This window comes from Lycium barbarum, chromosome 7 (assembly GCF_019175385.1).
Source record: "Lycium barbarum isolate Lr01 chromosome 7, ASM1917538v2, whole genome shotgun sequence".
Lineage (NCBI taxonomy): Eukaryota > Viridiplantae > Streptophyta > Magnoliopsida > Solanales > Solanaceae > Lycium > Lycium barbarum.
Window position 1 is genome coordinate 4,896,423 of NC_083343.1, and position 16,907 is coordinate 4,913,329.

The window sequence follows — 16,907 nt, forward strand, 5'->3', positions numbered from 1 at the left end:
TTCAACTAAAAATCCCCAAAGGCATCAGGTTACCCCCAAAACCAAATATCCATAACTCATTGTTATTTACTCAAAATTCCTAAGACCCCGTCATCTCTAAATTTTCTTAAAATCAAACATTCCCCGATTCTCGTCGAAATTCCCCGGCTACAAAATCCCTTTCTTTGTGCCTTTTATATTCTTTCATTTATTCTAATTTGATTTTCTCTTCTCTTCTCTTTTCAATTCCACTTTCTTTCTTTAATTCATTCACCTTAATTTCTTACTAGTAATCATAAAAATCATAGCTTAATATCCTCCTTAATTGCGAAATCGAAACTTTCCTCTTTTCATCTAATATGTCAAAAACAAAATGACAGAAGTTTGGACCCGAATCTATTCGAAAAATCCGTCCAAGTTCAAGATTATTATTATTATTATTATTATTATTAATAATAATAATAATAATAATAGTAGTAGTAATAATAAAAGTAATAATAGTAATAGAGATCATCAAGAAATTTGATTACAAGTTGTGATAAAAAAAAATATAATTAATAATCTAATAAAATAGAAGCTTAACAATGTAAATTGGACGAAAGGATGGACAAAATTGGGTGTCAACATGGAGCTATTAGAAAATAAGGGTATATTAGACCCTATAGGTGGATGGCAGGAGTATTTGGGGGCTCAAAGGTGGATGACAGTGGTATTTGGGGGCTCAAAGGTGGATAGATGGTATTTTTGCACCAATTCTAATAGTTCAAGGATATTTTAGGCCCTTGTCCGTTTTATTAAATCTGTTTATGTTAGAGATTATTTGGTTTGAAGATATAAAAACTTCACCAGTTTATTCTCTGATTAAGAAAACAGGTAGATAAAAATTGGAAATTAATTTCGATAGATGACATCAAACAAAACTATTTGGCCATGGAACAAGTTTCTTCATTGCTGTATTAATTATTGTACATGATGTTGGTGTGGCCAGCCACATCGTCGAATTAATTTTATGACATCAACAAATTATGTTGATGGCATTGGTTTAATCACCAACTGATTGTGTCATTTGAGAAAAGGGCGTCAGGCATGTGTTTTTTTGTTTTGTTTGGGTATCACGTTTTTCAATGATCAATCTAACCATTAAAGTGGGTATTTGACATAGAGTACTCTTGCAAGCCATTCGTGGGTTTACTGCACATTTGGAGAGAGTATTGCTCTTTACATAAGCGGAAAGTAAAGAAAATGAAAGTCCTGTGGACTCTTCGGTCATGAATTCAACGATTGAAAATTAGAAATTAATTAATTGTGATAAAGGGTCTTCATGACTCGTTACGAAGGGGGGTTGTTATTTGATCTAACCAAATTTTTGTTCTCAAAAGGCATGTACAAATATTAATATAAAAGAGCAGATCAATTTGTGAGGAAAAAACAAGTTTGGAAAATTTAACGTCCCCTAGTTTAAAGTCTGTGCGAATGGAGCACATGTCGCAAAAACATGTGCTTTGTTTCAAGGATGAATCAATTCAAGAAGAAAGCAGTAGAAATCGGATTCTACTTTCTTTATTCTGCTCGTCTTTTAATTTCTACTCTTTACGATTTATGAAATTCAGTTTTTATAAATGTTAGGGTAGAAGTATATTATTTTATGATCTCAAAATATATTCTATTTGCGTGCCACAAAATTAATTAGTTGGTGTATAATTTGGTAGCATGCTTGAAATATTGGAATATTATTTTTAAGGCAGTAAGACATGAATTAGACTTGCATTAATACTTGAAATTTATTCTAGAGATAATGAAAGTAATATGTGTTTGGCTCAAAAAAAAAATTTGGATGAAATTCCCTGAAAAGCTTTTGTAAAGCAGATTATTTTATTTTTGGGTGTATGCCAAATTTTTAAAATCTGTGCAGAACTATTCTTTAAGAAGAAGATGAATGAAACATCTTCTTTGATTCCTAGACAGTCACTAACTTTGGGGTTAAATGTCTATAGACAAAGTACTTCATCTAATTTACGGCGACTGATCAACGATGGACGGAAGTTGAATCTGTATGATAAAATTGCTTCGGCAATTAAAAATGAAATGAACAATAGGCATCTTGTTCCATACTTATATTAAGGCTAATTCATATTCCATCTCTACTAAGTATACTGATAGTTGGTAATATTTTTTTTTATCCGTTAAAAATGTGTCTCGTGTGGAGGGTACTTTGACCATGTAAAATGAAAAATATATCATGAAATATTTAGCAAAATTTGGTGACTTTATAACAAGTTTATGCCTTACTTTTTTCAGGGTAATACAAGTATTTTTGAATCAATTTGATAAATAGAAAGGTTGAATCCTAATTGGCAGAATATAAAAAAAAATGACGGTTTGATGTCTTTAGTAATTGATTTCATTGTTTCAATTTGACAAGATGTTGTTTTGACATTTTATACTGGAGACCTCTGTCACATCATTCTTGCATATCATCTAGCAAATGAAATCAATCACGACATCTCAAGGAAATTGCTTAAACCACAAGCCACGTTTGCTACTAAGAAACTGTTTTGTGTCGTACTTTGTGTCATATCATTGCAGGATAACTGAAGTGGCTTAACGAAAATAAAAATTGGGTGTTTTGTGTTGCTTTGTGCAAAAATATTTGGCACCAGTAAAGAACGATTGCTTAGCATGAAGTTTGGTTAATAAGACTCTAACATCAAAATGTTTGAGGGTATTTTTTATGTGCATGTTGACTTGGATCATTAATGTGCATTTTGATTTGATGTAATGAAGAGAAATTCTTCATATTTCCTTTAGTTTTGAGTTGCCCAAGAATAGTGTACTTAAAATATTTGAAATGTGGGGGCTTCCTGGCTTATGATAAAGTCAATATTAAGTGTTTAATTTGGAATAATAAGAGATATGAAAAATGATGACATTCTTGTATATTACGCCAAACCAACAAAATCTTTAATGGATTTTTGATATGGTGGTCGTTGAGATTAACTACTACCAAATTGATAATTTGTTATATACATGCTCAGACGAGTTATATTCTTTCATGAAAGGGTTTCACAAGAAATGTCGTGACTTTTCATGAATACTTGTCTATCAAAATACAATTATCTGTATTGACATGGATGTTGGTGAAAGGCTACCCGTTGTTTATTATTTGATAAATATTACGTTCAATTAATCAATGATAATAATGAATGTCTTGTTAATAAGTTTTTGTTTCCGGTTGAACTTGTGGGGGGAAGCTATCCTTATGACTACCAGAATACTCAATCGAGTGCCTATAGAAAAACACAATTTTATTTCATATGAAAAATGAAAAGGAATAAAGCCCAACTTGAATTACTTTAAAGTGTGTGGGTGTTTGGCTAAAGTGCAAGTTCCTAAACCTAATAGGGTAAAAATAAGACCGAAAACTGTTAATTGTGTTTTAGGATATGCCACCAATAGTAAAGGATATTGGTTTCTGGTTCAAAAACAAATAAAAAAAAAAATTGATAGAACAAAAAAAATGTTGACTTATTGGCGTAATTCTATTAAGTCAACCCCACGATATATGTCCTTGGTGGTATTGATATGCTAGTTAGTGAAATATTCACATAACTCATTCTATCTTGGTAAGGACTAGTTGGTCGAACTACTAATTTGATGAGGTTGATCTATCTTTCCCTATAGGTCATGTTCATTAATTTCGTGAACGGATGTCACTTGAAAGGTTGTGACTTTTCATGATAAAATGTGTCCGTTGAAAGAAAAGACGGTTCAATAAATGTATAAATACATTGGTTTATAAACCGAAGAGCCAATTGATGATAATGATAAAAATCGACAATAGCTTGGATGTTCACATTTGTGAGAGTACTATTAGTTGGATATTTGAAGAAGTAGATTTACAAGAAGTGGAATGGTTGAGAAATATATATATATTCTTAAAAGGTTGTGGCCACAACTGATGTCAACCATCCACAGGTATCATGATGTCACTTTAAGTGTAGTCAGCAGTCTGCGATATATCCTTATTATATAGGTTTTTTTTTGCATTATAATAAATATCCCGCGGTTATTGAGGGGTATAATGATGCAAATTAAATCACCGGGTCAACCGAAATAAAATCCACAAATGGATATGTTGTTACCATTGGTGGAGGAGTAGTGTCTTGAAAGCCATCCAAACAAAATTGTATCGCCTGCTCCACAATGTAGTCTAAGTTCATAGCTTGAGACATGATCGGTGAAGAAGCTGAATGGCTTCGAAATTTCTTGAAAGATTTTTCACTCTGGCTCAAGCCGTTGGCACCAATATGCATACATTGTGATAGCCAAGCAACAATAGGAAGGGCAGAGAGCGTTATGTATAACAGGAAATCTCATCACATATGATGGAGACACAATACCGTTCGACAATTACTCTCTAGTGGAGTTATCACAAGACTATGTAAAGTCAAGAGATAGCGTGTCGGAGGCCTAACTAGAAAGGCGGTTGAGAAATCATCAAAAGGAATGGAACTATGGCCGAGGACAAGTCAACATAGCGGTAACTATACCTAGAAGATTGGAGATCCCAAGATCTAGGTTCAAGGAGATCAAACAAAGTAATGATTGACGGTTCAACACTCAAACAAATTTTTGGTCCATTCTCATGAAAAAGACAATGTTCAGTACCAAGGATAAAATATTAAGGCTTTTTAATAGTCTCTAAATTTGATACAGGGTATATCAAAATTGTGTTTCTAAAGGATTACACATTTAGAAATCACCTATGTAAGTGTGAAGTGTAAGCCGCTTCAAGGAGAATTTTGTAAGGCCAATGCTCTACACACTTACGAGACCAGGCACGGTTCATGGCTGAAACGAACACAACAATGAGAACCAAAGATAGTTAAAGGGTTGATTGTGTGACATGTGGTTGTCTAGGTATAACCCAAAGTTTAAAGGTTCAAAGATATTAAATCTATTGATTGATCGAGTATATCCGACATGTGTTCACTTTTTAAAGAGAAACCTACTTAATCCAGATGCGATTAATCCTGGCTTGCAAATCACACAGTTTTTCATGCGTATTTTCATCATATAGCCATTCCCCATTCATGTGGGGGGATTTTTGGGTTTGTGTAGTGTGAATGAGAAATTCAGTGACTTTCCCGAAGAGGCACTAGGAGCAAAGGATGTGACTTTTCTGTAAAGTCACCACACCTTTTCATAACACCCATTTGTTGGCTATGTAAGTTGAAATTCTGCTTCAGCTTTTTAATTCATTAAAGCATAAAAAAACTATTGAAAATGATTGATTTTTATATCTCCTCTCACTCTTGCATTCTGCATTTTTTTTTCAAAAGCAAAATGTAAGTGTCCAGTGTGATTTGCTACCACTATTTGAGTTCGCTGAAGTTCTGCAATTCGCATTGCCGCTATTGCAGGATAGTTTTTCGTTCTATCCTGAAAGGATTTAATCCATTAACCTTGGCAACTGTGAGGGGATTAGATTTTTTAAGGACACACAAGAAACTGGTGGGCTCAGAAATTTCTATTTCTACCTTCTATTCTTAACATTGTTTCTGGTTCTTTTTGTTGTCTAAACAAACTAGTTATGCTAAAATACTGGTTTGAACACTTTAGAGATAACAATAATTATATTATCACATAATTGAGAATTGGTAGCGGACATGACCACTTCTACCACTTCATAATAAGTACTCAAATAGTACTTGCCGTCAGAACTGTTACTCTTTATTGGCTACTTTCTAACTCTACTATACGTCATTAGCTCGAAGTGCATTGATCCTAAACTGGAATCTGACAACCTCATTCTCTTCACCAACAAAAGGCGTGCCATTCATCGCTTCGGTCGCTGGCTCTTCTGTCATCAAGTCATGACCAACTTCTTTAATCTTTGGGCACCGGGCGTGCGTCAGCCCCCCATGCAAGGCTACCTGACAAGTTGCTTAATACTTCCTGTGGATTAAAAGAGTGTCCACTTATCTCTTTTTTTTTTTTTTTTTTTTTTTTTTTTTTTTTTTTTAAAAAGAGTATCCACTTACCAACTCAAAAAACAATTAATCTAGTTCTTCAAAAATTGCCCTTATTAAGTGCTAAGTGATAGAATCTCAATACCTATTTAATTAGGGTTAGTTTAGTCAAGTTACCTATTTTTGCCTAGGAATTAATATTTTTTTAAGGGATGTGCAAATAGTTAAGTGGACACTCTTTTTGATCCGGAGAGAGTAATGAATTCACACCTTCTTTTTTCTTTTTTTTTGTAAGCTGATGTTTATATTCAACCTATCATATGTTTTAACATAACTATTGTTCACTTAAGCTGACACATTTTAGATAACGTTTGTTTAACTAACACATAGAAGTTCGTACGCACAAAATAAAAGTTAATTATGGGAAAAGGAAAAAAGAAGACCCACATATAAGAAAAAGATAGCTGAATAAATTTTAGATATAAAAGGAAAAAAGTTCACGTTAGCTCCTTAACTACCGGAACAAACAAAGGTGTTAACTATAACTAACATTAAGACCAAAAAAAATCTCGGTCTATATCAAATTAATAGTACACTATAGTAAACTTTTATGATGCATAATGTCCAAATTTTTTCATGTACTATTGGAATTTGCTCATTTTAACCCTTAGCTATGCTTTGGACTCATTCATACTCTTGTCATTAAAATCGCTTCGTATTTTCCCATGTCGTTAATGATCCTGCATGAAATGGATGGACGTTACATGTCAAAATATCTCGACAAAAATAAATAAATTATCCCCTTACTTTTGACTATGATTTAAAACTATTCTCACCTTAGGGCCTGTTTGGAAAGCCACCTGGTAATTGGAATGGGTGTAATTACTAGGGTAGTAATTACACAGCCTAATAATTACACAGTAGTGTAATTATAACAACCTGTTTGTTTATCATAACATAATTACAGTGTAATTACAAGCATGCTGTTTGGTTGCACAAGTGTAATTACACAGTTAGTTTAATTTAAAAATAAAATTTAATTATAAAAAATTTAAAATTATTATTTAAAAAATATTGCCTTTATAAATGATATTAAATTATTTATTTAATAACACATTGTTTCTTGAAAATATATTAATTAATAATTATATGTTTGTAACTAATATTGTAACAAAAATAATTGATATATATTTTTCAAATTAATATTTAATTTTAATTAATTATAAAACTTAAAAGAAGACTTTTTTGTGAGAACGTCATGGATCAGATGTTTGACAAAAAAACAATATTAATAAATATAATGTCATAACAGTATTCAAATGCTTGACACAAAATATCCATCAAATGTCAATTGTAAGTGAAAAATAAACAGCATGCAATGTGAAGGCAAATAACTTAAAATTGGAAATATAACCTAAATTCAAAATCCAAAAGAAAAAGTTCAACATAATACTCTTATGTCAAATTCCAATATTGCATAAGTAAGTTCCAACGTAACTTAAGTAAATAATTCAAAAGAAAGGAAAAATATAAGTCTATAACCTCATTCACAATGAAATTCTACTTTAATAACGTCACTCGTTATCTGTCAAGTTTGTTAATGACTCATTCTTTCCAATATTAAGATGTGTAGTTTCAAATATTAGAATAATAACACGGTTATGCTAAATGAATAGAATAAAAAATAAAAAAATATGAGCAATTACATGGAACCCCAAGAAGTAAAGGTTGGGAATGAAAAGAAAGAAAATGAAAAATAAATAATATAAAAATAAAAATACATTTTAAAAAATAAAAAATAATTAAAAAGTAAAAAAAAAAAAAAAAAAAAAAAAACTAAAAGGTAACCTTGTAATTACACCCAATTCTCAGCCCCCCTTGAGAATTGGAGAGTGTAATTACACCCTATCAATTACACTCAATTCTCACCTAACTGTGTAATTACTTAGTCAAACAAACAGGTCAAACTGTGTAATTACACCCAATTACACCCAACCTAAGTGGCTTTCCAAACAGGCCGTTAGAGTTCTTTTAGGAGTCAAGGGAAAAATAGGTCTTTTTGCTAGCAGCGAGAGTAAGAATAGACCCAAAATATAACGGAAAGCGAAATATGTAATTGCCGAGTTTTCTTTAGACATTCAAATCAAAAAGTCTAGGAGGACCAAATTGCACGTAAAATGACAGTTAAGTCTACGACGATCTTTCTATGTTTTTTCATCACTCGATTGCTAAGCTAGTCAACTTCAAAATTCAACTATATATAGATAAATGAATATGTAATTGCCGGAGTTTGTGGATAAATTTGTTAATAATTATAAAATGAAAATAATTTGTAGTAATTACTACTTAGCAAGAAGAAACATACAAGCAAGACTAATTTTTAACATAATGTAGCTTGTACACACTGTTAAAGCAGAAAAGGTTTACACTGCCGAAATAAGGCATTTAATCTTTTACAGGAGGTTAAATTCCACTGATTGTATAAAAAATTATTTCCACAAATATAAGATAAATCCTTGTATTTGTCTGTTATCAAAATGAAATAGAATGGATCGAAGGAAGGGTTCTGAGTTTAATAGTAATTTCATTTGTAAAGCCATCAAAATAGCGACCTTGTAATTCCTATTTGCCAAACTGCAAATTGACATTGACCAAGTCAAAATTGGAAGTCTTTCTTATCTTTCTGTCTTCCTTTAAAATAAAAAAAGTATTCATTATATTATTTTATTTTGAATTTTAGCACAAATTTTTCTTATCCAACTTGAATTCAAAATCACTTCAGTTCCAAATGGAAAGTTCAGAACCTGACCCTACTCCAACCTAAAAAGCAGCCACAAAACTTGAAAAAGAAAATAATAAAAAAAAGTGGTGTGCTAGAAAGTTGGCTAAAACAACTCATAGTTATTTATAGCTTAATTATCTGGTCTGCTCTAACAAGACTTTAACTTAGTGATTTAAGGGTGAAAATTCCCACTCTTAATTATAAGATTTATGAAGACGTGTGTGTATCAGTACCAAAAAAAAAAAAAAAATAGCGACAAACAACTCCTATATAACGCTAAACAATAAAAACATATCGCTAATTCTATTTGGCGATGGATTAGCAATGTATTACAAAAAAAAAAAAAAATTATGTAAATTACGAGCTATTTAACGATAGATTAGCGAAAGATTTCATAACTAATTCGTGTTTCTTTTAATGTGTCCCACTTGTATGTATGTGACTCGTTTTCAATTTATAGTGTAAACAATGTCTATTGTCACCAAAAAATTCATCATAAAATAGTTCAGTTCTTTTGTTTTTGTTTTCACGTTGACTAGAAGCACTAACGGACTTGGCGAACCCCGTGAAAATTGACAAGCACTAAACTAAAAAACCAACCTTTGAGAGTCATCAAAACCCCACAAGCATTCAATGTCACTTGCCATTTGAATTCCCAATTTTAGCAAAACAAAGAAAAATAAAAATTTATTTTATTTAACAATACATATAGTAGCAGATTTAATGTGAACTTGCATGCATTAAATGGTATTTTTTTTCCAGTACATTAAACGGTATGAACCGGTGGTCAATAAAGTAGACAGAAAATTATGGAAGATATTATGGGTTCAAATCAAGCATACACAACAAAATCATATAATGATTAGTGATTACTTCTTATTGTTTAAGTTTTGATAAACACGGTTATCAAGTACGTATCTTTGCTGGTGAGATAGGAGGTACATGATAGAATAATTGAGGTAAGTACTGGTAGAGCCACATAAATTAAAGAATGGTCAGTTGTGCACCGTTTGAAAAATTATACTTATTAAAATAAAAAATTGTACTGTGTATGTAGGTCAAAAATTACTTTTTATACATAAATAATGTATATCTTGAACACCCTTGACGAAAAGCTTGATTTTGTAACTGTGTATAATTTAGTCCGGACTTCATCATTATCCCAAGAAAAGAACACGTATGCACCTATATATCAACGTAATTTCTAAACAAGATGAATGTAGATGGCCATCATGATGAGAATTTTAGTAATTAAGGGCACATGATAATGAAATAATTAAGTTTCATAGATCTAACAAACCTATTGTCTCCTTGAGAATGTAATTAGGTTTACCAAACAGCACTAGTATTTCTGTAAGTGTCCATTGAATTGCAATCAAACATGAATCTATCAAATCAAGAAACATGAATTATTGGAACATTTTCTTTTAGATTCAAGCTTAAGCAAACCATAAATTGAAAATTCTACTTAATTAGCTTTTTGCTACCAATTCTTTAATCATAATCCATAACAACTCTCACTAGTAGCTATCACATATTATCACGAGACACAGTAGTTGCATCTACTAATTCCACTTTACTTACTTGAAAATTATAAGTTTCATACTAAAACAAATTAAAGACCACATCCCCAAATAATTTAATTTAATCAATAAAGGAAAAATAGGGATGTGGAGAAGTCATATTAATAATTAGTAACTCTGAAAGAACAGTTGTAAGTTGCAACAAATCCCAAATTGTAACTAACCTAACTTTCCAGCAGTTTAAAGTGATAAGGGTGCAAGAGGAAAAAGATGAAAGTTTTGACATCCTTATCTTGAAAGGAACCTCAATACACGAAATATCTCGCGTTTATACAGGATTTGAAGAAAAGCCGCAACTCAAAGGTGTAAGATCTAAACAATTTATTTTAATATAAACATTAGTGGCTGATCTTATAAAAGTTTTGACATTCAAATTTAAAAGGGCAGCTCGCACACAAAATATTCGACATTCACGTAGTTCTGGAAATGTAAGCAGTCATCTCTATTTCAATTATTAATGATTGATTTCACGATTCAAATACGGATAATAACAGGAAAATAATTTTTTCATTGCTCCAAAATTCTCTGTCCTATCCTTATCTTAAAGATTGATAAATAATCTGAAATAACTTTAAAGGTAATATGGGGCTTCAGGTTTTTTTTACTAAAGAAAAGAAAAAGTGAAGAGGTCTTTTAGAGGTTTGCGTCCTCTTGAAGTCTTCTATTAATTCCGTGTTACTTTTCTCTATAAAAGTTACTCCCAAAATAGTAATAAATGTAATTTCTTCCCACAAGGCTTCAAGCCCCTATAAGTGAAAGCTTTCGACAAATTCTAACATATCTCATGCTACCAATAATTAAAATTTTGGAGTTTCATAGTTGATAATAATATAATTATAAATTAATCGACTATAATATATTTTCTACGAAAAATTACAAACACATATTTTTAACTAATTGAAAATTGAATGTGCTTTGTTGAATATTACAAGGACTAAAATTTAGCAACAATTAAGAGACCAAAGTGTTGTTTTACCAACAAAAGAACAAACCTTAAGAAAGAATATGGTAGAGATTCTTATTTTTAGGAATTTGATACAATTGAGGTAACGGAACCTCTTATATATATAGGAGAGAAATGGACGTCCTTAAATTGATACAATTATTTTTTTCACCTCTATTTATTCAATATAGTTATTAGTTGCAAAACTAATCGAGTTTGAAGGATAATAAGTTCATCAAACAAACACTTTGTCATCACTTGGTTAGGAGTTTTTGCAACAGCTTTTATAAGCAAAATATTTTAGTGATATATAAGACAGATTTAGTTTTTTCATGATTTTATAGTACAGTTGTGTTTTCTTTGTCTCTTTCATGTGTTTGTTACACAATTTTGTTTATATCGATTTGTAGTTACTGAGCTTTTCAATAATCATTCTACCTCTTCGTTGGAAAAACATAATTTCTACTTTCCCCAGGTGAAATAAGATAAAACTACAGAGAAAAGAGTACTTGACCTACATATTTCTATGACATTTTGCACCCCCCCCCCCCCCCGGCACACACACACCCCACCACCACCACCACCACCCCTTTGATGTTTTTTAAACGCATTTGATTAGAGGCAGGTTCAAAATTTGAATTTTATGAATTTTGAATTCTAAAATAGCAAACTCAAGCTCTGACCTCAATAACTCAATTCGAAATTTAATTTATACATGTTAAGTGAATTTCCTAAAACATATACAAGGTTTGGGCCAAACTTAATGAGTTTTGTCGAATCTGTAGATTAAAAGCTACCTTCGCTCATGTACAACATAGAACGATAAAAAAGCTTACAAAAGCATCAAATTTGCCCTTGATTATTTGAAATTGAGCAGCAACAACACACCAGTGTAATCCCACGAAGTGGGGTCTGCAGAAGGTAGAGTGTACGCAGACCTTATCCACCTTTGAAAGGTAGAGAGCTTGTTTCAAAAAGACCCATGGCTCAACATAATTAAAAGTTGAGGGTAAACTTGGATATTTTTCATGAAGAATTTGTACACTTGTAATCCACTAATTTTTTTGAAGCTCCATTAATGACATAGGCAAATATGATACGCTAATAACAAGAGTATGAAATAGATGAAAAGTGAGCAATATAGAAACAGATTTGGACATTTTTCCATTCATTAAAATGAAAACTTATCTTTAACAGCCTCAAAAAGAAAATAGGAACAGAAAAGAGAAAGGTGCTTATCTTAACTTAAAAAAAAAAAAAAAAAACAAAAAAAAAAAAACAAAGCAACAAAAAAGAAGGATGAGAATGATGACTCAATTGATAACCTTATTTTAGTACACATATAATTATTGAACAGTCTCCAAGACTTAATAATTTGTCACCATCTCCAATTTTTCCATGACAACTTCCTAAAAGTTCTATTCCATTAAAGAAACAACCATTGGGAAAAATAAACAAACACCTAACGCACAAGACACGCTCCCTTCTTCTTACGCCCAAATGAGCTGACTTTTCCTTTGAAGAAGAATGTATGACTTAACTAACCAACAAACAAATAAATTAATTAACAAATAAATGGGACATTAGCACTTTTAAACCTCAAATATCGTCAAATTCTAATTTTTGAGCTTTTTAATTAAGCACCTTCTTTTATAACGGTGATATCCGAATTAGCTTGCGCGCACTTCAATTAATTTCACGAGATACCTGCTAGCTACCTCGTACTGGATAACTATAGTTACCAAGGCTTGAATAGATGAAAGAAATCACCGAGTGTTTTTGTCTTGCTAGGAATTGAACCCGAGACCTTATGGTTCTCAATCAACTTCATTGATCACTAGGCCACACTCTTAGGAGCTTTTTATTAAGCACAGTTTACATTTAATTAATAGATATGTGCATTTTTGATCCCTCTATTTTGAATCTTTATAAATATAACGAATTATTAAGTGCTAAACCATTCAATCATCGACCTATTATGTTAAATTTATATTGTTATTCCATATTTAAAGGTGAATTAGTCTAAAGATACTCTACATATCACATATTTCAGACATAAAAAGACCAAAAACACAGTTAATTGAAGGTTAAATCTATGTAAACAAATATTACAAAAATCAAAATCAAAATTCTTTAGTAACTAGGACCAACAAAAATATACTCAGTGTAATCCCATAACTTGAGATCTGAATAGGGTAGAATATATAGTAACCTTTACTCCCACCTTTGTGGAGTAGAGAAGTTATTTCTGGACCAAAAGTCCAATTCTCCCATAATAAATATATGAAACCCCATTTAACCGTTTTTTAAGAGTACAATACAACCACCTTATTTTTCTTGACCATTTGATCAAAAACCCAAATAATCAAAAGGCCAATAACAAAATGCAGCTAAGTGGGACCCACATCAGACAATCAATTTATAAAAGAGCTTAGCTTGTGTTCAGACTTATGCAAGACCTCAAAAAAAAAAAAAAGAGAGAGACTAGAAAAGAAAAGGAAAAAAAAAAGATCAAAGGAGAAAACACAACAAGATTCAATTTTTGAAACCAAATACCCTCCAAATCCAATTTCTAAACCAAAATTTTCACAAAAACATTCAAAACCCATCTCTAAAATCCTTCAATCTTCAATACTCAAATCATAGATTTTGTTAAATTTGAATTATTATTTTTTTTATCTATTTTTCTCTGTTTTTTTTTCATCATCATGATAGGTGTCTTGCTAGGACCATCAACTTTAAAAATCTGTTCTTTTTCATGTGATTTGGTATTTCAAGATGTATCCTCTTAATTATTTCATCCATATTGGTCCTTTATTGGAGTCTTGAATTCAAAAAAATTCAAAATTTTCAGTTGAATTTATTGCTTCTTCTTAAAAATTCCCTTTTTATTGAAATTATTGGTTTTTAATCCTTGGTTTCTCTGTTTGTAGTCAAATTAGGTGTTTTTCAGTTCAAATTATTGGTCCTTGTATAGAATCTTGAATTTAAATTTCAGTAAAATTTTATTGATTGAGTCTTTGTTTGTATATTTTTTTTTTCAACTTAGGTGTTTTTCAGTTGAATTCTTGATTTCAAGTCCCCTGTTTTTGTATCAAATTCTGAAATTTGAGTTATGGGGATTCAAAAAGATAAGGTGAAATTCAATGTTGGTGGTAGAATTTTCGAAACAACAGCGACAACCTTAGGGAATGCTGGTCGAAATTCAGTATTTGGAGCAATGTTTGATGATGAATGGAACCTGAATTCTGATGCAACAACTAATGAACATTTCATTGATAGGAACTCTGATTGTTTTTCAGTACTTCTTGATTTGCTCAGGACAGGAGAGCTTTATTTACCTCAAAATATCCCTGAAAAGTTGTTGTATAGAGAGGCTTTGTTTTATGGTCTCTTGGATCATGTCAGGTCAGCTAAGTGGGGGCCGTTCGACGGGAACAGGCTCCTCCCGGCCCGTTCTGTGACGGGCCGGGCTCCTGGGGACGGCACGGCCATCCGGGCCGGCCCGGATGGGGGGTGCTGTGTGGCTCATGGGAGTATGGTTCATGTGTATGATTGGATGATGGAGGAACACCCTCCTATTAATCTTGATTATCAAAGGGTTAATGATGCTGGTTGGGTTGATTCTGAGAGTATTGTGTTAAGTGCTTGTGAAAGATTAGGTAAAGGTGATGGTGGAATGGGATTGTTTAGTGTATCTACTGGGGATTTAAGGTACAAATTTCATGTCAAACATGAAAATCAAGTCAAGAGTTATACTGCTGGTGCACTTAGTTTTAGTTCAGATTACAAGTTGTTTTCTAGTTGTAAAGGTAGAAGTAATGAGTATGGTATTGGTGTATGGGACCAAGTTACTGGAAAACAGATTGATTTTTTCTATGAGCCACCTGGTTGGTCACTTGGTGAAGCTGATAAGTTGCAATGGTTACATGGTACTAACTGTTTGTTAGTTGCTTCTTTGTTTCCAAGGAAGGACAATTGTTACATAAGTTTGTTGGATTTTAGGGATAAAAGTAATATGGTTTGGTCGTGGTCCGATGTTGGAGCGCCTATAACGGATGAGAGGAGAGTTAGGGACGCGATAGCAATGGAGGAAACGAGTTCTATTTGTGTGGTCAACGAGTACGAAGATTTAGGTTTTATGGATTTGAGGAGGAGCTCGGGAACTCCGAGGTGGTGTTCAAGAAGCAGGTTGATGAAAGGCAAAATGCCTGATGAACCGTGTTATCCTAAGTTGGCATTGCACGAGGGGCAATTGTTCTCATCAATGAACGACTGCATCTCTGTGTTTTGTGGGCCTGATTGGGTTCTTACATCAAGGCTTCGACGGAGTTATGGTGGTTCAATTTGTGATTTCTCCATTGGTGGTGACCGTCTTTTCGCTCTTCATAGTGAAGAAAATGTATTCGATATATGGGAGACGTCGCCTCCACCAATTATATGATTTTTATGAGTGATTTTGTATTGTTAAAGAGTGATGCATCAAAAAAAAGTAAAGCAGATGTTTTTAGGATACAAAAACTAAATAGAGATGAGTGTTTGTAATACTATTTATGAGTGATTTTATATGGTTAAAGAGTGATGCATCAAAAAAAAAAAAAAAAAAAAACCGTAAAGCAGGTGTTTTTAGGATAGAAAAACTAAATAGAAATGAGCGTTTGTAATACTATCTAGATTTTGTTTGTGTATGCATATGAAACTGACATGTTAAAAGGAAACTGATTGCTTAGCAATCAATATCTCAAATTTCACCTTTGCTTTGCTTCTAATAGATGCATTCTTTCAATATCTGATACACCTGCCAGGAAATATATTAACTGTCATGCTAAACTGAAAACTTCTTTCATTTTTGTTATCTTGAATGGACCACGCCTTATGATAAAGTACTGGTAAGTCTCTTTTGAACAAACCCCATACAACAACTTTTCTTTTGACCTAAGCTTTAACAAAGACTATTCATTCCTCTTTATGTAGTTGTAAAATACAATGTAACTTAAAGTTCCCTAAAGATAAATAAGTACTCTTTCATCGTTAATCAAAGGTTTCAAATTCAAGCCCCTAGATATGGAGTCACCTTTTTTAGGAAGCGTTTTACCCTCAATGTTGGACTTCACAGCACAAATTCGGATTTAGTCGAGGCCCAATGCAATACCGGACACTAGGTGGATAACCAAATAAATACTTAAATTTCCCAGTAAGATTCCAGATTGCCCACACTGAAAAGAGTTGTTGAGGGGTGATGTGGGGAGGTGATACCATTTGCATGTGAGCAGAAGCCAGGCTGCAAATTATTTATTACGAGTGTTTATCTAAAGGAAAAGCAGGTAAAGTTTTGCTTTATTTTTTCATTTCAGTAGGGTATCTCAGTTTCTGTCCTGTGAAACACAGGGGCATCTTTTTCTCTCTTTATTTGTTTTTCAAAAGGCCGAGTCAATACGCGCACGTCAACTATTCTAGAGCTACCAAGCAATTTTGTCCACCAATACTTAAGCAGGTGGAAAGAAATCACCTAATATTTTTCATCAATTCTTTCAGGGGTTTATCCACTTCATTAACCAATAAGCCACACCCCTGAGCGTGGGGCGTCATTTTCTTCTTTTGCAGTTAAAACAACATAAATCTAACAAATGTTGTAGGATCAAAATGGG

The 16,907-nt window shown here is 32.3% G+C and overlaps 1 protein-coding gene across 1 annotated transcript; it reads left to right on the forward strand.

Annotated features, from left to right (window-relative positions):
• The first annotated feature begins 13,704 nt into the window (after positions 1-13,704).
• Positions 13,705-16,005, forward strand: LOC132602973 (BTB/POZ domain-containing protein At2g24240-like). Its single transcript, XM_060315802.1, has one exon. It carries the CDS (start codon positions 14,375-14,377, stop codon positions 15,701-15,703), a length of 1,329 nt encoding a protein of 442 aa, XP_060171785.1. The 5' UTR covers positions 13,705-14,374; the 3' UTR covers positions 15,704-16,005.
• The last annotated feature ends 902 nt before the right edge of the window (positions 16,006-16,907 follow it).